Raw genomic sequence first — 24,778 nt, 5'->3', positions numbered from 1 at the left:
GTCGCGCTTCCGGAGACTGCGGGCGGCGCGCTCCAATGACGTCACGGGGAGACTTTCCGGCCGGTGACAGAGACGGGCTGAAATTGTGGGGACCGGAGGCGCCATGGGGGCCACTGGAGACGCTGAGCAGCCGCGGGGGCCCGGCGGGGCAGAGCGGGGCGGACCCGAGCTGGGAGACGCGGGCGCAGCGGGGCAGCTGGTTCTCACGGTGAGGGCGCCCCCGGGGAAGCCCCGGCCAGGCCTGGGCTCGGGCCCGACAGGGCCTCGGGCTCCCGGGACCCTGGCCTGTGGGCGAGAGAACGAGGCGGCTGGTGCTGCCGAGGAGTTGTGGTTGTCGAAGTCCGACGACCCGGCTTCATATTCTGGTGCCGCCCCCCCAGCTAGGTGACGTAGGCCGGCCCTGCCAAGCCCCTGAGCGCCAGTTTTCTCGAAAATGGAGATGATTAGGCCCTGCCTCGTAAAGTTGTTGTGGGAAAGGATATAAATACGGGTAAAGCGCCCAGCGCATTATCTGGCACAGAGTAGCCCCTCGGTGGACACTGATTCCTTTCCTCCGTCCGTTCCTGAAAAAGTGGGGTTGGGACTTGGGGGCAGGAAGCTTTATCTCGGTTCCTCTTCCCTGGCAGGACCTTCCAACCACTGCCCTCCCCCCTACCCCAAGCGGGGAGAGACGGTGAAAGCACCTGAGAAGCAGGGATGTCTAGGTATAACTTAATACCCACCCTCCACCTCCACCCCAGCGTCACGGACCTCGGTGACATCTGCTCCCTTGGTCTCCACAGAACCCTTGGAACATAATGATAAAACACCGGCAGGTACAGCGGAGGGGCCGCCGCTCACAGATGACAACAAGGTAAGGCTGGCCTTGGGTGGGACTTCCCCTCCCAGGCACTGGCTTGGGAGGCAGCTTTTGGGTCCCCACTGCACAGAGCTGAGAAAGAGATCATCGGCCAATAGAAAGAGGAGATTCAGATTCTGTAACTCTGTGTGACCTTGAGCAAGTCATTTCCCTTCTGAACTCAAAAGAGGGGGCATGTTGATTCAACAGTGCCCAAGGTCCCTAACATTCACAGGCTCTGTGTTTGAAGGCTCCAAAGAGGCAGAATAGCATGGAAGTTAAAAAAATGTGGGGCTAATAGTATCTATCTCAGGGAAGGGAGAGAGCACAAGATGGGTCTTTGGGATGCTGGTTATATGTTTCTTGACCTGAGTAGTGATTAAAAGGATGTTCACTAAAACTGTTTGTTAAAGTGTATAGACTTTTTCTGTGTTAAGTTTTATACTTCTATAACACTTTAAAAATAATGCCATTCCATAGAGTTATGAGTATGAAATAAAGTCCTGCATCTATGTGGTTTGCAGAGCACCTAGGCATGTGGCTAGTTTTCTGTAAAAGCCATATGTTATTGTCATTAAAGGGTCCTATCTCAATAATTGGCTGGGCAGAGTAGGAAAGGATATGTTTGGGACATGCCTCCTGACTGTGTCTCCTTCCTGAATGCAGTTTCACAGATCCTGCCATCTCCATGGATCTCCTCCGAGCTGTCCTGCAGCCTAGCATCAATGAGGAGATCCAGACTGTCTTCAACAAGTACATGAAGGTGAGAAGGACACAAAGATAAAAAATTAACAGGAATAAAGACTCATGGGTAGTCCTTGCCTGCATCACAGTCTCTCTTTCTAGTACACACAGATAATCAAAAGTTTTCCAATTCTGAACCCCCCAAGAATGTTTTTCCTTTTGGGGGGTAATTTGAATTCCTCTTGTTACCAAACCAAACTCGGGTCTTACTGCTTGCCCACGTGCAGTGAAGCCAATCTACTGTCCCTGGGTTGTGGTGAAGGAAAGTGCAGCGTTTATTGCAGGGCACCAAGCAAGGAGTCCAGGACAGCTAGTGCTCAAAACACCCAAAGTCCCCGATGGGTTTCAGCAAAGCATTTTTTTTTTTTCTTTTGCGGTATGCGGGCCTCTCACTGCCGTGGCCTCTCCCGTTGCAGAGCACAGGCTTGGGACGCGCAGGCTCAGCGGCCATGGCTCACGGGCCCAGCCGCTCCGCGGCATGCAGGATCCTCCCAGACCGGGGCACGAACCCGTGTCCCCTGCATCGGCAGGCAGACTCTCAACCACTGTGCCACCAGGGAAGCCCCCTCAGCAAAGCATTTTTAAAAGCAGAGTGAGGGAGGGGCATCCCAGGGTCTGTGATCAGCTCGTACACAATTCTCTGATTGGTTGATGGTGAGGTCACGGTGGTGTCACAGGGGTTGACATTATTAATCCTTAGGCTCTGGGGGCTATGTGCTCATATTCATCAGGTAGTTCATTTCTTCCCTTTGGTGGTGGATTTAGCATCTATAAGACAATTCAGGAAATGTGCATCAGATACTGTTATCTAGGTACTTGAGGGAGGAGCTAAAGCAGAGGATATGAGGGAGGGGTCTGCCCCCGGGAAGGCCCCATAGGGTCCTGCTCCATTACATTTGGCCAAGCTGTTGTGAGGATGAAGTGACTTAAGTGTAATATGCTTAGCATTGTGCTTGGAATGCAGGTGTTTTTATTACTTGTTTAATGATAGCACCATTATTACTATTTAAAATTCTTTTCAAGATCTATTAATAAACTTATACATGGCTCTACCTGGATGTCCCATGGATATTTCAATCCCAGCATATTCAGGACTGAACTTTTTTTTTTTTTTTTTTGCGGTACGCGGGCCTCTCACTGTTATGGCCTCTCCCATTGCGGAGCACAGGCTCCGGACTCGCAGGCTCAGTGACCATGGCTCACGGGCCCAGCCGCTCCACGGCATGTGGGATCCTCCCATACCGGGGCACGAACCCGTGTCCCCTGCATTGGCAGGCGGACTCTCAACCACTGCACCACCAGGGAAACGCAGGACTGAACTCTTGTTTTTCTTCCTAAACCTTCTCCTCTTGTGTTTATTCATTCATTCAAAAAGTATTTACTGGGGAGGGCCAAAAAAAAAAAAAAAAGTATTTACTGAGCACCTACCATAATGCAAGCACTATGCTAGGCACTTAGGGATGTAGCAGTGAATAAAATGGACAGTGTCCTTACCCTCTTTAAATAAATGTGTACTTTGCCAGGGAATGCCAGAGAGAATGGGAAGAGAGTGACCTATAGGGAACAGGGATGCTATTTCATAACTTGTGGCTAGGAAAGCCCTCTGATAAGAGAACATTTGAGCAGAGAGCCAAATAAAGTGAGGAAAGAACAAGTCGTGCAGATACCTGGAGGGAAAGCAACCCAGGCAGAGGGAACAAGGGCAAAGGACCTGAGACAGAAGCACGCTTGGCACATTCAAAGCAACAGAGTGGCTGGAGCCAGCAGAGCCGGAAGGAGAGGGGAAGGAGAGGTGACCAGACAGGTAACAGACTCAGCTCAGGCAGAACTTTAAAGCCGTGGTGAAGACTGTGAATGAAATTTATTGCTTGCCACATCAGGAAATAAAGGATGTTGCAGCCATCAAGCCATCACATTACAGCCACCCTGATGTTGAGCCATGAGGGAACTCAGGATAGAAACAGGATGCCCGCCATCTAGCGGTCAACTGCTGCAGCCACCCCTGACCGTGCACCTTGAGGAGACTCAGGATGAGAAAGCACAGGATACTGGTCCCAGATAGCTGAGGTGCATATCAAAGGAATAATTTCATTGAGCCCGGACTCTTGCATCTTCCCATGCATAGGAAAGTGCTAAATTCCTTAATTTGAGATGTCTGGTTTTCTTTATTTAAGAGTAATCTTTTGATGTTCCGACTCTGTGGTCTTTGTTGCGAAAACTCCTATGTATCCTGGCTCCCCCCGCTTGCCTCTTTGGAGTAGTCCCTCAGAGCTGTCTGAGATGCTGTGTCCCAGGCTTAAGTCCTCAGTTTTGTCCGCTGAATAAAACATAACTCTCAACTTTCAGGTTGTGCATTTTCTTTCCAGTCGACAGGACTTTGGGTTTTATTACAAGTAAAATAGAGGGTTTTGGAGAGTTTTGAGCGGAGTTCATGATCTGAACACTTTTAAAAAGTCGCTCTGACAGTTGTAAAGAGAATAGACTTCAGGAGGACCAGTTAGGAGGCTTGAGATGATAGTGGCTTGGGTGTTAGCAGTAAAGGTGTTGGGAAAGAATCAGATTCCGTATGTGTTTTCAAGGTAGCAACAGGATTTGCTAATGATTCAGATGTGCCGGGTAAAAGAAAAAGAAGTGAACAACTCCGGAGTCATTTGCCAGGGGCAACTGTAAAGATAGGATTGCTATTGACTTGATATGAGGAAGATGGAGACAAGCAGGGGAAATCAGGAGCTCAGTTTTGGACAAGTTTGAATGGGACCATCATTCACTTAGAAACCAGAGTCCAGTGGCTCTGCCCTCTGCTCCATCTTCCATATCCAGTAGCGGGGTCCTGTACCTTCCACCCCACAGTCTGACCAGCATACCCTTATTCCTTGCCTCTGCCTTGGTTCAGGCCTTCATTATTTCTCATTCAGGCTCCCAGTGTAATCCCTAACCGCCTCTGTTCTTTCCCTCTTTCAATCCACCCTCCATACAGCTGCCAGTAATCTCTCAAATGTAAACCCAATGGTGTCACTCCCCTATTTAAAATCCTTCCACGACTTTCCATTTTTTTCTGGGTGAAATCCAAATTCCTTAACATGGCACATATGGTCCCCTGTGATCAGCCACACTCCCCTACATACCTAGTTATTCCTGCCCCTGACTTCTGCACATCGCAGAATGCACCAAGTATTCTCATACCTCTGCACCTCTACATGTGCAAAAATAAAGAGGTTAAGCCCCTAGGAAAAGGCTAGACCAGCATTCAATCCAGGATTGTCTACCTCCAAAGCACTTTCCTTGTTGCTTGTCCCAGTAGTGGATGCCATGATTCAGGAACTTTCTCTCCTGAACAAATGCTGGATAAACACAATTTGTGGCTTCACATAGTCTGCAAAGATAAGTCCTTGCCACACTTGTTTTTATTTTTTTATTTTACTTTTTAAAATTTTATTTTTGGCTGCGTTGGGTCTTCATTGCTGCGTGCAGGCTTTCTCCAGTTGCAGTGAGCGGGGGCCACTCCTCTGTGGGGTGTGCAGTTTTCTCACTGAGGTGGCCTCTTCTGTTGCGGTGCACGGGCTCCAGTAGTTGTGGCACACGGGCCCAGCAATTGTGGCACACAGGTCTAGCCACTCCGCGGCATGTGGGATCCTCCCGGACCAGGGATCGAACCCGTGTCCCCTGCATTGGCAGGCAGACTCCCAACCACTGCGCCACCAGGGAAGCCCCATACTTGTTTTTAGACAAGGTACAAATGACTTGATTACATCACAGCTTCAGGTAAGTCCAGGCTCTTGATCGACCTCATCTGATCACTTTGTTTAATGATGTTCCAAATCTCAGCTACCCATTTTCTTAAAAATGTTTAGAAAAATAACTTTTAGAAATGGCTGATTTTATCCAAGACATTGTGAATTTTATTCATTTATTCCTGTTATTACTAAATGCATGCCCCTTTAAAAAGAATATTCTAGTAATATAGCTTAGGAAATGGATTTATGGGTGGATAAATGGGATGGGTAAATGGATACATGATAGCAAATATAGCAAAATTGTGGACCAGGTGGTACGTATGATTGAATAACAGTAAAAGTCACTAAAACTCACCTCCCAGAATACCAAACTGTTAACAATGACATAGTCTCCTATATTTATTTGTGTGTGTGCATGTGTGTGTACATGCACTCACTCATGTTTAAAAAATACATGGGATCAGGGAATTTCCCGGCGGTCCAGTGGTTAGGACTCGGCACTTTCACTGTTGTGGCCCAGGTTCAGTCCCTGGTTGGGGAGCTAAGATCCCACTAGCCGCACAGTGCAGCCAAAAAAAAAAGAATACGTAGGATCATTTTACACACACTGTTCTGCAATTCAGTTTTTTCATTTCACAATATATTTTGGTCATGTTTCTAGGTCAGTACATAACAGCTCACCCTGATTCTTTTATAATAGCTGCACAGTAATCTATTGTATGGATGTACCACAATTTAATGAGCTAGTCCCTAGAACATTCGGATTACTTATAGTTTTTGTCTATTACAAACAATGCTACATTGAGCACTTTGAATGTATATCTTTGTTAACCTGTGAGAGTATTTCTGGGGGATAAATTTCTAAAGATGGAATTGGTGGGTAAAAGGGGGAACATATTTTTCCCTCAAGAAAATTTGTCTCCAGAAAATGCTGTTGTTGTTGTGTTGCTTTTGTTGGTTTTTTTTTGGCCACACGCCACACAGCGGGATCTTAGTTCCCTAACCAGGGATCAAACCCGTGCCCCCTGCAGTGAAGGCACGAGTCTTAACCACTGGACCGCCAGGGAAGTCCCTCTCTCTAGAAAGTTTGTGCCGTTTTACATTTCTACCAATAGTGTTTGAGAATTCCTTGTTCATGACTGAATTTCATTCTCACGTCTGGAGGTAGCTTACACTCACCCCTACATATTTGTTGCCCTGCCCACCTCACAGGCTGGTTCTAAAGTATCCAGATTATTTTAACTAGCTTTCACATAGTCGGTAGTCAGTATTGAACCACCAGCATTAATCTCCAGTTTCTTGTTTTGAAGTCAAACTCATCTGATCATTTCATTTAATTTTGCCTGTAGAATTTCCCTCCTAAACTCTTGAGGTCTCTAATCCAATGCTTTCACACTCTTCTCCTTGGTTTAATGTTAACAACAAAGGCATATATATAAAATTCTGAACATAAAATGATAGTACTTCCCCATAGTTGTCTCCCACAGGAGGAGCTTGCGTTATAGGTTCCAGAATTTTTCTGTTCACCAAAGAGAACCAACCCTTTCTTCTGGAGACATGGACTATCGTTACAAATGTGCTCCGGGTGTCTTGGTTTGGGGCCTCATGTCACCTTGTCCCTTGGTGTTTTCAGGCTCAAGCTGTCCCTCTTACCCAATGGAGGAAGCTTCTGCCTTTCCATTCCCCAGCCAGCTGGGACTGCTGACATCCTGGGGCCCTGGCCAAGTCTCACCCCTCCCAGTCTACAGATGTTTCTTTCAGACTGGGCGAAGTCAGGATTCAATTAGGCTTTTCCACTCTCTGGGTCTTTTCTGGCCTCCCTGACCTGTTCATCTCAGGCACTGGTGTGGTTGTTTTTTCTTCTGTGGAAGTAAGACATGTACATTATAGAAATTGAGAAGATAGATAAGCAAAAAAAAAAAAAAAATCATATCACTGCTTTTACTCTAATATATCCTTACAGTTCTACAGTTTGCTTTTTTGCTGTTTTACATAAATAGGCTCACACTATCCCAGACTATTTTATAACTTGCTTCCTTCACTTGGCAAAATATCATGAATACCTTTTCGTGTCAAAAATATATTCTCCTGGGCTTCCCTGGTGGCGCAGTGGTTGAGAGTCCGCCTGCCGATGCAGGGGACATGAGCCCGATCTATAAATACGAACTTCCGGCAAGGCCATTCTGTGACTGTGATGGTCAAGACAAAACCAGACCTCTCCTAGGGAATTCCCTGGTGGTCCAGTGGTTAGAACTCTGCACTTTCACTGCCGAGGGCATAGGTTCAATCCCTGATCAGGGATACCGCAAGCCATGTGGCACAGCCAAAAAAAAAAAAAGAATAGCTTTATTGCTTTGCCAGAGGAGTTTTACAGCACCTCCATGATGGTTCTCCTCCTTAAGAGCGTATAGAGTGGGGAAGCAGAGCCTGGGATGTGAATCTAAGTCTGGCTGATCTCAAAGCCGTGTTCATTATCACCTTTCCTTTCTTTCTGAGGGTAGGAGGAAAGCTTCTGTTCTATATTCTGTTCCCTTCAAATTGATGCAGATTAGCAGGACTTCTGACCTCGTCTTCTATTGTACCTCTCCCTAGTTCTTCCAGAAGGCCGCACTGAACGTACGCGACAATGTCGGGGAAGAAGTGGATGCAGAGCAGCTGATCCAGGAGGCCTGTCGGAGCTGCCTGGAGCAGGTGAGATCAAAGACGAAAAGAGATGTAGGCACAAGGTTTAGCCCTCAGGGCTCAGCAAAGAAATGTGGTCCCATCATCAGTAGTATTTGGAGGGATACCCGGCGAGCTTCTTACATCTAGATAGGGCTTAGAGCTTTGCTGACAGAAGGGAAGGGAGTTAGCTACTAGATGCCAGCTACTGTGGTAGATGCTTTCACTGCGTTAGTTCGTTTACATCTCAGAAGAAACCTGTACAGAAGGCATGTTTCCATCCCTAGTTTACAGATGAAGAGATTGTGGCTTGGAAGAAGCGAGAGATAGAAGAGCTAAGGTCTGGCTCGCCTCTGCAAGTGCTTCTGCTGATTTGATCCTTCAAGTAATCGCCGCCCCTTTTGGTATCATGAGAACTGTCACCCTTTCTGCCTCCCTGCCTCTCAAAGTGGTCAGGAGGCATGACATCAGGTCTAGAAATGGCTGTGTCCTCAAGATAGTAGTGAACCAGTTTGCATGTGTCAGCTGCTGTTATTAATAGGAATTGTCAGCATCACCCAGATTCTGTGCTTGACTGTGGAACCATTAGCTGTCAGAGATGGAAATTTCTTCCTAACCATAGCACAAGGGCAGGCTTGAGTTCAGTACCATGAGGGTAATTATCGTGAGATGAGAGAGTAACATCTTCCGGGAGGTTGGCTGACTAGCTACTCAGACACAGCCTCAGAAATGAGCAAGACCAGGGCCTAGACCTTGGCTTTGAAAAAACAAAACTCCATCCTGTGAGGGCAGTGAAAGCTGATCTGGTTCTCATAGACTATTAAATTTAAGCTAATCAGATTCATAGGAGGCCATTTCATTAACTCACTCTGGGACTGTAATATGTTATAATCAGTTGTGACATGTGCTGATAATAAAACATGGCAGTTTGCTAACACTAATCTTATAAGTTTGAGCTGAATCAATATTAAATTGATAAAACCTTCACTCTCGTTTGCATCCTGAAATGCTTTCTTGAATTTATCTCTTCACCTAATATGTGTTGAGGGCCTACTATTTGCCAGAGCCCTTGACATTACTCCAGTAATCACACAATAGGTCTATAATCAGAAACTGTTATAAATACTATAAGCATAGGAGGTGATGAGAGAGTACACTAGAGGGTGCCGAGCCCAGGGGCAGGGCAGAGTGGAGAAAGAAAGAGGCCAGTGTTGTTGGTTTTCAGAGATTGGAGAGGATGGCAGAGCACTGCAAACCAAGCTATAGGTGTGGAATTTTAAGCAGAAGAGCTACTAATGAAATTTGTATTTTCAAGATCACTCTGGCTGCCATGAGGAGATTAGCTTGGGAATCTGCCATGGAGATTGAAAGGGAAATTTATGAGACTGTTCAGGAGTCCCAGTGAAAGGTGAAGACGGAGTTAAAGTGAATTGGGCATAACTTCCACTCGCTGAACGTTCATACCTTTCCAGGCTTCTGAGTCCCCACATCCACCTTCCAGAGTTCCCCCCTTCCAGTACTGATGTAACTGTGTGGTCAGAACACATGGAATCAGAGCATAGGAAGGTAGAAAGCCCAAAGTCTAACTTAAAACCAGATGAATCAAGAAATTTGGGGGAATTCCCTGACAGTCCAGTGGTTAGGACTCCATGCTTTCACTGCCAAGGGCCTGGGTTCGGTCCCTGCTCGGGGAACTAAGGTCCCAAAAGCCTGAGGCACGGCCAGAAAAAAAAAGAAAGAAATTTTGAAGAAGTCTTTTAACCTTTCTGACCCTCAGTTTACTCATTTCTATATTTTGGACTAAGACCACTGTTTTGCTGTGAGGATTAAATGCGATGATACACATAAACCACCAACACCGAATGGCTACGTACAAAGCATACTAGATACTAAATACATGGCAGTGACATTCACAGTGTGGTACGTGTTGCTGCCTCACAACAGAGCCTCACTTTCAGGGGGCCAGGATACGTAGAAGCTCCGTGTCTAAACTGCTGCAGAACTTCTTCTTACCGTAAAAGATTCTTCAGACTGGACCTGATGGAATCAGACTAGACTACTTCCTGGTTTTAGTGGAATTAAGGCTCGATTGGCTTGTTTTCACTCTTGAAACCCCATCTTGCTCATCTCAGTGGTATTTCCTAATCTTCTTCCCTACCTCTTTACAGCTGTTTCTTAGGGAGAAATGGCTGATCTTATCTCTGGCACGTGGCCTTGGGGTTTTTGATGGATTTTGTTTTGCAAGGTAGTTGTTATTTCTTCGCTTTATTTATAAGAAAAATGTGGCATAGTAGCTAAGGATGCAGGTTTTCTCTTGATTCTGACTGCGCAGATTTGAGTCCTGGCTTCAGCACTGACTGGCTGTGTGACCTTAGGCAAGTTGCCTCACCTCACTGAACGTCAGAGTTCTCATCTGCAAAGTGGAGATAGAGGCTCTACCTCATAGGATTGTTGTGAGAATTAAATGCGGCGATACTCTTAAAGCATTTAGATCAGTAGCAAAGACTCAGTAAATGTTACTTGCTGCTGGTGTTATATTAAAATTAGAAAATATAAATTACAAAGAAGAAAATTAAAATTTCTCATAATCTTACTGCCAACAATAACTTCTATTAACATTTTGATGTGTTTACCATTTTTTCCCCTACGTATGTTTATACACATGTGTGTTCATTCACTGGGACACTGAGAATACAATGGAGAACGAAACAGACCGGCCTTGAACCCACAGTCCCCTTCAGAGGTCACACTATTTCTCTGTTCCCTTTTATAGCCAGACTTTAGAAAAGGTTGCTATCCCTGACTCTACTTTGTCACCTCCCATTCATTCCATTAGTTCTTTCATTTGTTTTTTTTTTGTCATCCCCCCCCACCCCGCCTAAGCCGCACGGCACAGCTGATTGAACAGGGCCCTTGGCAGTGAGAGCACGGGGTCCTAACCACTGGACCGCTGGGGAATTCCCTGTTTTGGGGGGCTTTGGTTTGGTTCTTTTCCTTTGATTTGTTTTTCTTTTGTTTATTCCATTCATTCTTTCACTCACTTTGTTTTGGCTTCAGTCCCCACCAGTTCACAGAAAGCCCTCTTAGATCAGGGTCACCAGTAACCTCCATGTCGCTCAGCTTACTCAGCTTCTTGGTGGCATTCGTCGCAGTGGGTCACTTCACGTCTCTTGGAACACTCCTCTCCTGGCTCCAGTGCCTTGACTTTGCTCCAGCCTCATCGGTCACTCCTCCTCACTTTCCTCAGCTCTTCTTCTTCGCTACTAACTTGACGCATTCCCAAGTTCAGTCCTCAGACCTGTCAGCTTACAGAAAAACACACAACAAACACGCAGTGTGAGAGTTGCAAGTTAAGTTTTATTCAGGGACTTACTGAGGACTGTACCTAGAGACAGCCTCTCAGTGGCTCTGAGGGAACTGCTCCGAAGAGGTGGTTTATATATGATTTGGGGGGGTGGGGGTGGCGCTGCAGTCAAGCATACGTCTTGGTGAAAGATTACTGCTGATGACAAAGAACAGACATCTTAAGTTAATGATTTTGCTGCTTTTCTGAATATGGGAAGATGCAAGAATCTGGGGTCATTGAGATTCTCCCTGAGATATGCATCTAACTATCTAAGGGCCTGTTTATCCAAAGCACAGAGTGCCTCATGCTGTTTTTCATCCTGAATTTCTCTCGGGGTGCACTGTCTACTTGTAGTGGGTTACGACTTAACTCTTGTAGTGCTGAGTGGTGAACAGCGCTCTTTGTTTTGCTTTGTTCACAAATCCCATCTCTTCTGTGGCTGCCTCTCGTTCTAGGTGATTTCATCTAGTCCTGTGGCTTTGAAGCCAGTTTAACTGGTGATGATTTCCAAATGTATATCTCAGCCCTGAGCTACTGCCCCTCTTGCCTTCCTCCACTCCATCCTCACAGCAGCCAGACCCATCTTTTTAAAGATGAATCAGATTGTGTCACTCTCCTCTTTAAAACCCTCCAGTGACTTCCCATTGCTGGCAGAATAAACCCTAATGCCTTACCATGACCCACAGAGCCCTACCTAGACCTCTCCTGCATCCTTCTTTAACTTATCTCATCCCACCTCCCCCTCACTGACTACATTCTAGCTGTATAGGAATCCTTTCTGCTTCTCCAGCACACTGAGCTTGGGGCCTTTGCACTTGCTTTTCTCACTGAGAGGCACACTGTTCTCACTGCCTGGCATACGCTTAACTCTTCACAAAGCTGGTTCCTTCTTTTCTTTAGATTGACCTTAAATACCACCTCATCAGAGAGGCCTTCCTTGGCCACACCATCTAAAGTAGTGCCCCCCGCCCCGCTGCCATCTTACTCCCTTCCCACCTCCATTTAATCTCTATCACCTTACTTGTTTGTTCTGCGATTTATTTCAATCTGCAATTATTAATAGTACACATGTTTATTTTCTACCCCCTCCCATCCCCAACCTCTGCTAAAATCTTGAGCTTTACCGCAGTTGAGGCCTGATCTCATTCACCACTGTATTCCCAGACCTAGAATATGACTCTTAATATGTGTGCATTGTTTATTGAATGATTGAATGAATTAACATGGCAAATGAACAGGCAGGGTTCCTGCTCTCATAGAACCTACAGCCTAGTTAGGCAATACAGGTGTGAATTAAATTACCACACAGATGTGTGCAAAGTTACACACGGAGATGTGTGCACTCTTCACTGAAAAGGGACAAAGCTTGGAGGAGAAGATCATGAGCTCAGTTTTCGACTTCGCAAATTTGAGACATCTACACATAGACATGGGGCAAACCGTTACATAAATCTGGAGCTCAAAGGAGAGGCTACCACTGGAGACAGAAAATTAGGGAGATAGATGTTAACTGAAGCCATGAGCATAAATGAGAGCAGACAGAATACCTAATGAAAAGAACCAGATTGAGGAGGATGAGCCAGCAAAGAAGGCTAAGAAGGAGTGCCCAGAGGGCTTCCTTGGTGGTGCAGTAGTTAAGAATCCACCTGCCAATGCAAGGGACAGGGGTTCGATCCCTGGTCTGGGAAGATCCCACATGCCGCAGAGCAACTAAGCCCATGCGCCACAACTAGTGAGCCTGCGCTCTAGAGCCCATGAGCCACAGCTACTGAGCCTGCGTGCCACAACTGTTGAAGCCCACGCGCCTAGAACCCGTGCTCGGCGACAAGAGAAGCCACCACAATGAGAAGCCCACGCACCGCAAGGAAGATTAGCCCCGCTCGCCGCAACTAGAGAAAGCCCGCATGGAGCAACGGAGACCCAACACAGCCAAAAATGAAAATAAATAAAATAAATAAATTTATAATTTTTTTAATTTTTATTTTAATTTATAATTTAAAAAAAAAAAAAAAAAGGGTGGCCAGAGAAGTAGGAGGAAAACCAGGACGTGTGGCCACAGGAGCCAGTAGAAGACTGTTTCCGGAAGGAGAGCGCTCTCAGGGCTGTCAAATGCTGCTCCGAGAGGTCACGTGATCCTGACTCTGCACAGGCCTGCAAGGCCCTGCCAGCCTCCCCATGCTCCTCGCTCACCACTCTCTCCTTCTCCCATTACTTAGAGGCCATCCTCTTCTTCAAATGAGCCATGTCTGTTCCCAATTTAGGGCTTTTGCACTCCTTCCTGCGGCGGAAACACACTTCTGCTCAGCCTTTTCTATACGTGGCTCCTTCTTCACATCTCAGCTCAGAGGCTCCCTTCTCAGCAAGGCCTTCCCTGACCACCTACTCAAAGTAGCCCTCCCCTCTGGTGATTCTCCATCACATCTGCCTAGCTAGGGTTTTTCCTTCTCAGAGAAAACTTCATGATTCGAAGTCACCTTGTTTATATGTTTGTTTATTTGCTTATCATCCAGATCACCCACAGAATATGAGCTCCACAGAGCAAGGCCCTTGCTTGTGCTATTTACTGCTGTGACTCCAGCACTTAGGCACTCAATATTTATTAAGCGAAAAACGGCAGCTTACTGAGGAATATGTTTAATATCAGTGCATTTAGTTAGAAAAAATACATAGCATGTGTTTACATGGAAAAGAGTAAGGACGAATTTACATTGAAATGTTAATAGTATTCTGTGGGTACTGAGGTTTCAGATTTGATTTTTTTAAAATTTTGCTTATTTACATTTTTCTAATTTTTCAACAATGGTCATGAATTATTCAAGTTTTTTAAAAAAGATATCTATTTGTATGCATATCTCAGGGTCCCTTTGTACTGACCATGAAAGAGTTTTAACCCAGTTTGAAGTTGTGTCTATAAAAATGGGGGCAGAGAGGCTTACCCACCGAAATAGTGACTGTTAACACTTGGTCTTGTCCCTTCAGGCTAAACTACTGTTTTCAGATGGAGAAAGAGTAATACCCAGATTGACCCATGAGCTTCCAGGGATAAAGGTTAGAGTCACTGTGTCCTCAGGTCTTGGAGGGGGAGACCGATCAGAATGGGAGGCAGGTGAACTCTGTGGCCTAGGGGAGGCTCCACGGACCACCCGTTTGTGGGACCAGGTCTAAATAGCATCATGCTGGGAGGGCTGCTGAGTCCCGGCTCAGGGCGGGGCTGGAGGGTGTGGTCCAGGGGCTCCGTCTTCTGCAGCCCCAGGGGACCCACAGTTCCCGGCCACTGGCCTCCCACTGACTCCTTTCCCTTCTCCTGCAGCGTGGCCGGCAGGCAGAAGAGGAATGTGCCCACCGAGGAAGCCCCGTTCCCAAAAAGGTAAACCATCTCCTGGTTTTCTGGCTGGGTAAAGGGCGTCATTTGGTCTCGTTGGGAAACCATCTCCTTCAGGTGACCCTGGACCTGCCAGTGGGGCGGGGACTTCCACAGGGTCAGGCCACTGACACCCGTTCTTTATGGCAGAGGAAGGGACGACCTCCGGGACACATCCTGTCAAATGACCGTGCAGCCGCAGGCATGGTGTGAGTAGGGGCCAACAGAACCAAAGGGAGGAGCTGGGAGGGAGTGGGCCGGGAGGAAAAGAGACCAGAGTTCTCTACCTGGCAAAATCAGATCCATTTGTGCCAGGTCCCCGTGGAGGGGAACACTCTCTAGTCTGAGGGGTGGGGCAAGAAGGCAGTGAGGAGGGTGTCGTATCCTGTTTTTACCCCAGAACAGTTCAGCACAGCTTCATTAAACACCAGAGGTTTTTTATTGGTAGTGTGTATTGAATGCTTGTGAGGTGCCATAACTGATCTAAACACCTTACATATACTTGATCTTTTAATCCTTACAACCACACCCTAAGGAAGGTATAATTAATTTTGCAGATAAGGAAACAGAACTACTTACCCAAAGTCAGACAGCTAATAAAGGGCAAAACTGTACTACATTGCCTCCAGGATGGTCATTTTCAAAGATTTTTGAAGCAACAGAATCTTTTTTTCAAACAGAGCTTTATGTGGGAGCCTAATCCTCATACCTTAGATTTGTCCCCTGCCCGAAGCAAGTTCATTCCGCACTAACACAAGATAGGGAGTTGCTGCTGTTATCTCCTCCTGACAGATGAGAAAACTACAGCCCAGAGAGGTTCTTGGACTTGCCCACACGGCTAGGTGATAACAGAGCGAGTCCTCGAATGGCTCCTAGTCCCTGTGCTTTTTTCCCCTTTGCACCTCCTCTAATGAGCACCAGGAAGCAGTCCACCCAGGGCTGGAGCGAGAGTATATGCGGAGCTCCCACCAGCAGCAGCAAACTGTCTTCCAGTCCTAGGCCTGATCTTGGGGGATTCACCTTTCTTCGTTCCCTCCAATCAGATGGAAACCAAAATCCTGTGAACCAATTCGTCGGGAAGGCCCTAAGGTATGATTATGTGAGCATGGCAGTGACTGCTGTCCCAAGGAGACCCAATCCAGGCTCTGGGCTCCACCTTGAGGGAAAGGGGCTGGGGGTGGTGAAGGACATGTGCATGCCATTCCAGAGCCATTTTCACCTCCCACCCCACCTCCCAACTCTGGCCTTCCAGAAGCATCCCAAGTAAGGACTGAAATTAGGGGCAAAGCAGAGAGAGGGCTTGGTCTTTGCTGAAGCCTTCTCCCTGTAAAAGCTAGTTGTCACTAATATTTATCCAGTACTTAACATGTCATAGGCACTGCCCTAAATCTTTTGTATGGATTCCCTCATTTAATCTTTATAACAACCTTATGAGGTAGATTCTGTTACCCTTCTATGGTTCAGGAGCTTTCTTTCCTACCTCCTGGGCAGAAATTATATTATTTTATCTGGTTATCTTATACACTTGATACACCTGAAGACACTAAGGACCACACAGTTGCCCAAAGTCATGTACTGCGTAAGTGGCAGAGCCAAGCGTCAAACCCAGCCAAGGTCCATGGACACCAGTCTGTGCTCTTAACTCTTGCCTCCAGAACAGTTGTTTGCAAGGTTTTTTAAGAGTAGAATCCTTTCTTCAACTAAAATCATACATGGAAACCCAGTAAGGTAGGTGAAAGCTCCACTGTCCGGGTTGCAGCTGTGTCCAGTAGAAACGGTCCACCCCTTATTGTACTGGCCCTCTGCTTCCACCAGTGACCACACCTTTCTTCTTCAACTCTGCTCCCTTAGAGTCTCCTAGACCTTTCTTTGCCACTCCAGACACCCCTTCTCTCTCTCTGGTGAGTCCTTCCTCAGCAGTGACCCGTACAAGTGGGCATTCCCCAGAATTCTCTCCATTGCCCACTTGTCCACCTAAAGTTTCTCTCTGGATGATCTAAAGCATCCACTCGTATGGTTTCGGGGACTAGTATGTGCTGAAGTTGCCTTACCTCTTTGTTTGTCCCACACCTCTCTCTCTAGTTTGAAGCTTGTATATCCTAGTGTCTGCTAGCGCTCTCGGCCTGGAATCTCCATAGAATTTCAAACTCAGCATATCCAAAGTTGAAATCAACCTTTCTCCCAGACCTGCTTCGACCTTTTCTACTTGAGTCATCTTTGCCTCTTCGTTTCCTTTTCCTCCAGACATCCAGTCAAGTCCCGGATGATTCTACCTCCTAAATAACGTTTCTCACAGTTCCTATTCCCTCTTTTTCGTCCTACTGCCATCCTAGCTCCAGCCTTCATCTTTCAAAACTGCTCTAATTACAACTGCCTCTAAACTGCCCACCCAGCCTGTAGGCTCGACACTTCACGCCCGTTAACCACGTTGCAGAAGAGCGAGCTGTCTTGAGCACAAATCCGGCTCTCCCTGTCTAGAGGCCTTCAGTGACTCCCCATCACCGACAGAATGAGCAAAATGAAAAGCCGTCCACATAGTGTGCAAGGGTCCCCAGCCCCTCTCTGCTTTCCTCTCCAGCCTCATCAATTGCCACTCCCTAATTTGCTCTCTTTTAGCAACACAATTGCTGTGGTTTCTCCAACAAGCCAAACCAGCTCTCACCTGCCTTTGTTCATGCTGCCCCTCCTTCCTCACCTCTACTCTGTCCAGCTTGTGCTCTCCCTGTCAGAACCAACTTGGGAATTAACCCCTTCAAGGAAGCCGTCCTGTTACCCTCCCTTTGGCTCCCATCATGCCGTACACTCATCTGTGTCACTGCCCATCTCATGATGGCATCATTATCTGTACCTACGCCTGTGGCCCCCTGGAGAACAGAGACTATCTCCAATTCATTCCTTTACCCTCCACCCCTCCACCCCCCACCCCCGTATGGAGCAGAGGACCTAGCATATTAAAAGTACTCGGTTTCTTGAATCAGCTGTTTGATGAACAGTGGACAAGGGTGGTGGTAGGAGAGGGCCAGGGAGGAGTGTTTGTGTCCCACCCACCAGATAAACCTCAGCCTCACCAGCCTATTTTTTGCACAGTGGGACCCAGCTCGGCTGAATGAGTCTACCACCTTTGTGTTGGGATCTCGAGCCAACAAGTAAGTCTAAAGAGTTTTGGTGCTGAGGGAGAGGGGAGCTCGGGGGCCCACCACTAGGACCGCAACTGCTGGGATCCTTACCACTCCTCTGTTACTTTGCAGGGCCCTAGGGATGGGGGGCACCAGAGGGAGAATCTACATCAAGCACCCACATCTCTTTAAGGTAGGTGAGTGCTGGGAGTCAGGCAGACCAGTGCAGTGGAGCAGGTGGCACTGGGAGTAAACACTCATCAGGGAGTCAGGACATCCGGGTTCTTGTGCCCCTCTGCCCGTAACCTTTACCTTTGGTAATTTACTCAGCACCTCTGTGCCTCAGTGGTAACAGTGACCTTCCTCGTATGTTTATTGTGTACCAAACACGGTTTTAAGTGCTACACTTAATTATCTCTTGGAACTGTCCTTTAAGATAGGTGTTGTTATCCTTATTTTACAAATTAAAATAAAACAAAAAGAAAGATTGAGGAAGGCTAAGTGACTTGCCCAAAATTACTCAGCTAGTAAGTGGTGAGTTAGGATTCTGTCTTCTGCAAAGCTTGAGATCTTAACCACTGCTGTATTCACTTGTCTATAAGATAAAGAAATTGGAGCCAGGCAGCAGTTCTAACCTTTTTCAAAGACGGGACTCCTCTCCTGAGCTATGCTTTGGTGTCCACTGTTTGAGAAAATCTTGGGGGTGGGAGGGGTATGAATTCACCCTCTTAAATGAATTTGTATTTTATCAGTCACAAAAGCATCCAAATATATTAGAAAAAAAGTAATGCGCATATGTTCAAGTTATATATTTTTTTGCGCCTGTGTGCAAGGCTTAGTGCCCCTTGTCAGAACTACACAGCTCCTTGGGGTCCCAGAGTCATGGGCTCTGTCTACTACATTCTGTGCAAGTTCAAGTTCTTCAAAGGACATACCTACCTCCTCTATTTTTTCAGTCTTATGTTGTGGGATTCCCAACACCTGGACAATTGGGTGTGCTTGCTGCTACTTCATTTTCCTCTCTTAGTGTCTTCACTCCTGCTGTTCCCTTTGATGGCCTTCCTCCCCTACCCTTTTCTCTGCCTGACTGTTCTGTAAGATCTGCGTCTTCCAAGACCCTTGCTTGCATCATCTGCCAAATGGATGTGCTCTTGGACCTACTTCAGATTCCTGTTGCACAGTGGTTGAGAGTATCATTTCAGTCCTGGTTCCATTACTTACTAGCTGTGTGACCTTGGGCAAGTGGCTCCACATTTCTGAGACCGTTTTGTCATCTATAAAATCTGAATGATGCAAACCAGCCGTTTAGGGTTGGTAGAATTAAGAGAAAATGCAGTAAAATGTAGCCATTTTTGGTAATAACTTTAAATGATGGAGTATAAGCTATAAAAATATTGAATCATGTTGTACACTCGAAACTAATATAATACTGTAAATCAACTGTACTTTAAGAAAAACACAACTGACTTCCTCTGTAAAAAAAAAAAGAGAGAGAAAGCACAGTAAAGCTCCCAGACAGTGCCTGGCCTAGCAAGGGCTCAATAAATTGGTCATCATTACCAGCATACATTCCCAATTCTTAGACCCATCATTTTTAATAAACTCCCAACCCACACTGTCATTACCAGTGGATGCTATCTCTCATTGTAGTCTTTCCAGGCTAATAAGTGGAGAGAAAATATTTTTGTTGTTTTACTTTTAATTCTTTATTAGTGATAATCATCTTTTCATCCATTTAGAGTCTGTTTGCTTCTTTTGTAAACTGCCTATTATATCTTTTGCCCATTTTTCTGTCCTAAAGGCGTTATTCAAATTTTCTTTTCCTTTTTAACTTTTGTTAATAGAAATAATATGTAAACCCATTCTTGTTGTAAAAAGATTCAAACAATACACTGAAGCTAATAGGGAGCAAAACACAAAGCTGCTCTTAACCCTTGAATCGGACTCTCCTCCCCCAGGGGTCACCCCCAGCAACATGGTAGCATCCTTCAGTCTCCTGTCTATATGTGTGTGAGTGTGTGTGTGTCCTTGTCCTTTAGTGATATTTTGTTTGTGTTATTGGGCTCATACTATATATATTCTGATTTTTCTTTTCACCCCAAAGTTCATTCGTTCACTGAAAAAATATCGAGTGCTGAGCATTCTCAAACTGCCAGAGATACAGTAGTGGACAAAACAGACACAGACAACGCCTTGCCCTCATAGAGCTTACATTCTAACGCAGGGCAAGCTATGGTCTGTGTGCCAAATCCAACCTGTAGCCTGTTTTTGTCCAACACAGAGTGGTGACATTTTTAAAGGGTGATTTTTTAAAAGAAAATGAAGATTATGTGACAAAGATGTATGTGGCCACCAAAGCCTAAAATATTGGGTTGGCCAAAAAGTTCGTTTGGGTTTTTCTGTAAGATGTTACAGAAAAACCCAAATGAACTTTTTGGCCACCCCAATTTTTTTTTTTTTAATTATTATTTATTTATTTTTGGCTGAGTCGGGTCTTAGTTGCGGCATGCGAGCTTCTCTCTAGTTGTGGCATGCGGGGTCCAGAGTGCATGGGCTCTGTAGTTGTGGCGCGCAGGCTTAGTTGCCCCACAGCATATGGGATCTTAGTTCCCTGACCAGGGATCGAACCCATGACCCCTGCATTGGAAGGCAGATTCTTAACCACTGGACCACCAGGAAAGTCCCTGGCCAACCCAGTATTTACAGGAAAAGTGTGCTGGCCACTACAGATCTAGGGAATAATATCTTAGCAATTTGTCCATGTTATTAAGTCTCCCTCATTTTACTTCTAACAGCTGTGCAGAATTCACAGAATAGATTTTGTCTATTTTGTCTGTCATTCATTTCATTGCTCCCTTACTTACAGATGTTGAAGTGTTTTCCGACAGTTTTGCTGTTGTAAACAGTGCTGCACCAGACATCCCTGCGTGCACGGGTGGATGACTGTGAAGGATAAATCCCTGGAAATGGGGTTGCTGGGTCAGGAAGTACACACTTTCAAATTTTTGATTAATATTTATATTACTTGGGAAGTGAACTAATTAAACTACAGATTTAAATAATTAAACCTGTAGTAACCATACAGATTTCCCAGCTTGGTCTCCATTTCAAATGATCTGCCTATTTTATAAAACCTACTTTTATTGGGCACTTATGTGTCATATACTATATTTACCACCTTTTATGCACTATCTCCTTTATTCTTAACAACAACCCTATAAGATAAGTGTTAATACTCTTTGTTTTACAAATGAAGAAACTGAGTCTTGGGACTTCCCTGGTGGCGCAGTGATTAAGAATCCATCTGCCAATGCGGCCTGGGAAGATCCCGCATGCCGCGGAGCATCCCGTAAGCCCATGCGCCACAACTACTGAGCCCACATGCCACAACTATTGAAGCCCGCACGCCTAGAGCCCGTGCTCCACAGTGAGAAGCCCATGCACCACAACGAAGAGTAGCCCCCACTTGCCACAACTAGAGAAAGCCCGTATGCAGCAACAAAGACACAACACAGACAAAAATAAATAATTTTTTTAAAACTTAAAAAAAAAAAAAGAAACTGAGTCTCAAGGAAATCATCACCTACATTTACACCACCTGATAATTAGCAGAAACCAGAATTTCTGAACCAAATTCTTTTCTTTCTTTTTCTTTCTTATTTTTTTTTTTTAAACTGCCACCCCCTAAAAGCCCACCAGGCCAGATTGGCCACCTTCACATGCTCACCTGCAACCTTCCCTACCACACGCATTCCCTGTGGGCTGAGCTCTGAACCCCACAGCTAAGTTCTTAACCACGATGCTATTCTGCCTCCTCCAGGTCATGAAGTGTCCTGATTTTTGTTTTAGAAAATTTGGTCACCATAATAGTCACATGTGTTGTAAGCCACCTCAGATCATTTCTTCAAAGAGGAGTACAGCTCTAAAATAATAGTCACGATCTGACCAGTTGCCGGAAGTGCTGTGTTTTGAGAAAGGAAAGGGGGGAGTTCCTTGCTGGCCTGGTGGTTAGGACTCAGCACTTTCACTGCAGTGGCCTGGGTTCAATCCCTGGTTGGGGAACTGAGATCCTGCAAGGCGCGTGGCATGGCCAAAATTCTTAAATTTTAAATTTTTTTCGGATTTCCGTGGTGGTCTAATGGTTAAGACTCCGCACTTCCAATCAGAGGGAGCGGGTTCAATCCCCAGTCAGGGAACTAAGATCCTCCGTGCTGCGTGGCACAGTCAAAAAAAAAAGTTTAAATTTTGAAAAAAGGGAAGGGGCAGGAATGAGAAGTGTACTTAAACCTTGGGGAATTGGGTCCCTACCCTGGCCTCCTCCTGGGCTCAGCCCTGCTTGCTCTGAAGAGGTCGGTAAACCCTCTACATCCGCCAGGTTAGGACAAGGTCTTGTTGCTAAGAACTGCTCAAGGGCCAAGAGTATGCTCTGGACCAAAGAGAAAAGCCCATCACACCAGGCTAACATCCCCCCCCCGCCCCGTGCCTTCATCCCTCACAGTATGCAGCTGACCCCCAGGACAAGCACTGGCTGGCCGAGCAGCATCACATGCGGGCAACAGGGGGGAAGATGGTAAGTATTGCCACACGTGCCACTGCTGGAGACCCACCCTGCCCAGGGACCAGGGCTATTGGTGGCAGCTTACCCACAAATCTGAGAGACTCCATGCCCAACAAGTGTGAGAAAGGAGACTTGTAAGTGTAGAGAGGGCCCATTCCTTCATGCTGAAGACCAGACTGTAATCCCTGGCTTCCCTCGCCTGACCCCAGGTCTCCCACACACCTCCCCCTTCCCTTCCACAGCACCCTCACATGTAGATCATACTAGCTGTATGTAAGAATGGCAGGTACAAGACGTCGTGTGCTGCCCATTGACAGATTTCACTCTTGTATCACGACTCTTCCACCAGAATCAGCTATGGAATCTCTTCACAACACTGTGCTCCAGGCCGCACCCCTTGTCAGAAGGAATAAGCACATGCAGTGAAACTTGTTTGCCACACATGGCAGCCCTTTCCAGAATCACTTCTACTTAAAGAGTTCTTAGCTCAAATCAAGCAACAACCTTAGGAAAATCATCGTTGCATGTGTTCTAAAACTATCGTGGAGGGATTTGTCCATCACATGCCCTGTCCCCCACCTGAAGACTCACTTAGTCCCACCGCTGGGACTGCTCCTATTAGAATTCAATGGCCTCGGGACTTCCCCGGTGGCTAGTGGTTAAGAATCCACCTGCCAATGCAGGGGACACAACTTCCAGCTCTGGTCTGGAAAGATCCCACATGCCGCAGAGCAGCTAAGCCCGCAAGCCACAACTACTGAGCCCACGCACCTAGAGCCTGTGCTCCGCAACAAGAGAAGCCACTGCAACGAGAAGCCCACGTACCACAATGAAGAGTAGCCCCTGCTTTCCACAACTAGAGAGAGCCAGTGAGCAGCAATGAAGATCCAACACAGCAAAAAAAAATAAATAATTAAATTTATTTTTTAAGAAAGAATTCAACGGCCTCACAAACAAGTATGCCATCTTCTTTCTGGCAATGAAAGCTATCTTTTTTATTTTCTACTGTATGCTACACTCTTTCAAAAAATATTTCAGGAAACTTACCATTGACACGTACATAAATAAGAAATAGGATAAAAAGGCAAGGCAGGATCTAAAATTAAGCCACAAGAAAGACTAGTTTTTAAAAAGGGATTTTTAAAATTGCCAGCCCAGGAGACCAGTGCAAGTCCATAGGTTTTTGGCTGCAGGCCCCACTGAAGGACAACTGATCTGTCACATAGTTCACAGTGCCCCTAAGATGAAGACAGTCAAATGTCTCAAGGGACACACAGTTATTCCTGACCCTAAGACTGGAAAGAAATGTCTCCCACAGACGACTGTCTCATGTGATGGACAGCATCCACCACATGGTAGGCTCACAAGAGGGCTCTCTTGCTGCAGACCATGGCATTGTGCTACAGCAGTTCTGCAGGCCCCCGGACAACACAGCCCAGTTAATGGACAGCAGTGCCGTTTATCATGTTTCCCCTTTTGCCACGAAGTTCAAAACCAAATTATCTTAGTTCCAGAGTTCACATATGGCTTCCTCCTAATTTCCTATTTCCATGTATATTTTTCTACCTCTGGCCCTTTCATTTTAAGCCACTTCAGGGTCCCTTTGTAAAAGGGACAACGGCTATAAGTAAATTAGTCATCATTCCCCACTCTCCCACCCATAAATTTTCTACTTGAGTGAAAGATTGTCTCAAGAAACCATTCCCCAGACAGCCTCTCCCTACTTACTCTCCTTTGCTAAATTATAAACTATGACTACACGCCCCCACCTTCCAGCCCTTACATTAAGGAGATGTTTAATAAAGTATTAATTGAATTGGACTGAAATGAATCAGAGGCAATGACGACTCTCCTTTGCTCCTGCCCCAGGCCTACCTCCTCATTGAGGAGGACATCCGGGACCTCGCTGCCAGCGATGACTACAGGTAAAACCTGCCCTCCCTCCCCTGGGATGAGCCTGGACCTACATCCTCCCTTGCTCCAACTCTCCTCCTCATTGTCTCTTCCAGAGGATGCCTGGACCTGAAGTTAGAGGAGCTGAAATCCTTTGTCCTACCCTCCTGGATGGTTGAGAAGATGCGGAAGTACATGGAGACACTCCGGACAGAGAATGAGCATCGTGCCGTCGAAGCGCCTCTGCAGACCTGAAGCCAGGTCCCCTGGCCACAGTTGGCAGCCCTCCTCCAAGGCCCTCTTACCCACAGGGCTGAGGCCACTGCTGGGACTACTCCTAGATGGATCTCAGAGGCATTAAGGCTATGCCTGGGCTAGTTTGTAGTGACTCACTGCAGAGCACCCCCAGACTGGCATGTGGTTCTATATTTGTAAAGTTATTGGGATAAGAAGCAATTAAATGGTTTGTAATAAACACAGAGGGTGAGCCTGCCGTGAGGTCTGCCTGTGCACGCTGACAAAACATC

At 46.3% G+C, this 24,778-nt stretch overlaps 1 protein-coding gene across 4 annotated transcripts; it reads left to right on the top strand.

Moving 5' to 3' along the window:
• Positions 1 to 52: 52 nt before the first annotated feature.
• Positions 53 to 24,732, top strand: DNTTIP1 (deoxynucleotidyltransferase terminal interacting protein 1). 4 transcript variants are annotated; one of them, XM_024746774.1, is made up of 13 exons: positions 53 to 208; positions 783 to 853; positions 1,505 to 1,601; positions 7,909 to 8,007; positions 14,303 to 14,371; positions 14,634 to 14,690; positions 14,835 to 14,893; positions 15,728 to 15,773; positions 17,772 to 17,830; positions 17,933 to 17,993; positions 22,299 to 22,370; positions 24,228 to 24,283; positions 24,368 to 24,730. In XM_024746774.1, the coding sequence occupies exons 1-13, from the start codon at positions 104 to 106 to the stop codon at positions 24,504 to 24,506; spliced, it is 990 nt and encodes a 329-aa protein (XP_024602542.1). In that variant the 5' UTR covers positions 53 to 103; the 3' UTR covers positions 24,507 to 24,730. The 4 variants fall into 4 exon arrangements, with proteins under 4 accessions (XP_024602542.1, XP_024602543.1, XP_024602544.1 ...); XM_024746777.1 differs by having other exon boundaries at positions 78 to 208; positions 741 to 853; positions 24,368 to 24,732; XM_024746775.1 differs by lacking the exon at positions 14,303 to 14,371 and having other exon boundaries at positions 24,368 to 24,732.
• The last annotated feature ends 46 nt before the right edge of the window (positions 24,733 to 24,778 follow it).

This window comes from Neophocaena asiaeorientalis, unplaced genomic scaffold (genome assembly GCF_003031525.2).
Source record: "Neophocaena asiaeorientalis asiaeorientalis breed wild unplaced genomic scaffold, Neophocaena_asiaeorientalis_V1.1 scaffold132, whole genome shotgun sequence".
Lineage (NCBI taxonomy): Eukaryota > Metazoa > Chordata > Mammalia > Artiodactyla > Phocoenidae > Neophocaena > Neophocaena asiaeorientalis.
The sequence above is the reverse complement of the archived record's forward strand: the minus strand, read 5'-3'. Positions and strand labels throughout refer to the sequence as shown.

Excerpts from the sequence above, each read along its gene's own strand:
- DNTTIP1 (XM_024746774.1), top strand. The coding sequence starts at position 104 with ATGGGGGCCACTGGAGACGCTGAGCAGCCGCGGGGGCCCGGCGGGGCA. Across the intron at positions 14,372-14,633 it reads ATGAGCTTCCAGGGATAAAG|CGTGGCCGGCAGGCAGAAGA; the intron begins GTTAGAGTCACT and ends CTTCTCCTGCAG. Across the intron at positions 22,371-24,227 it reads GGGCAACAGGGGGGAAGATG|GCCTACCTCCTCATTGAGGA; the intron begins GTAAGTATTGCC and ends CTCCTGCCCCAG.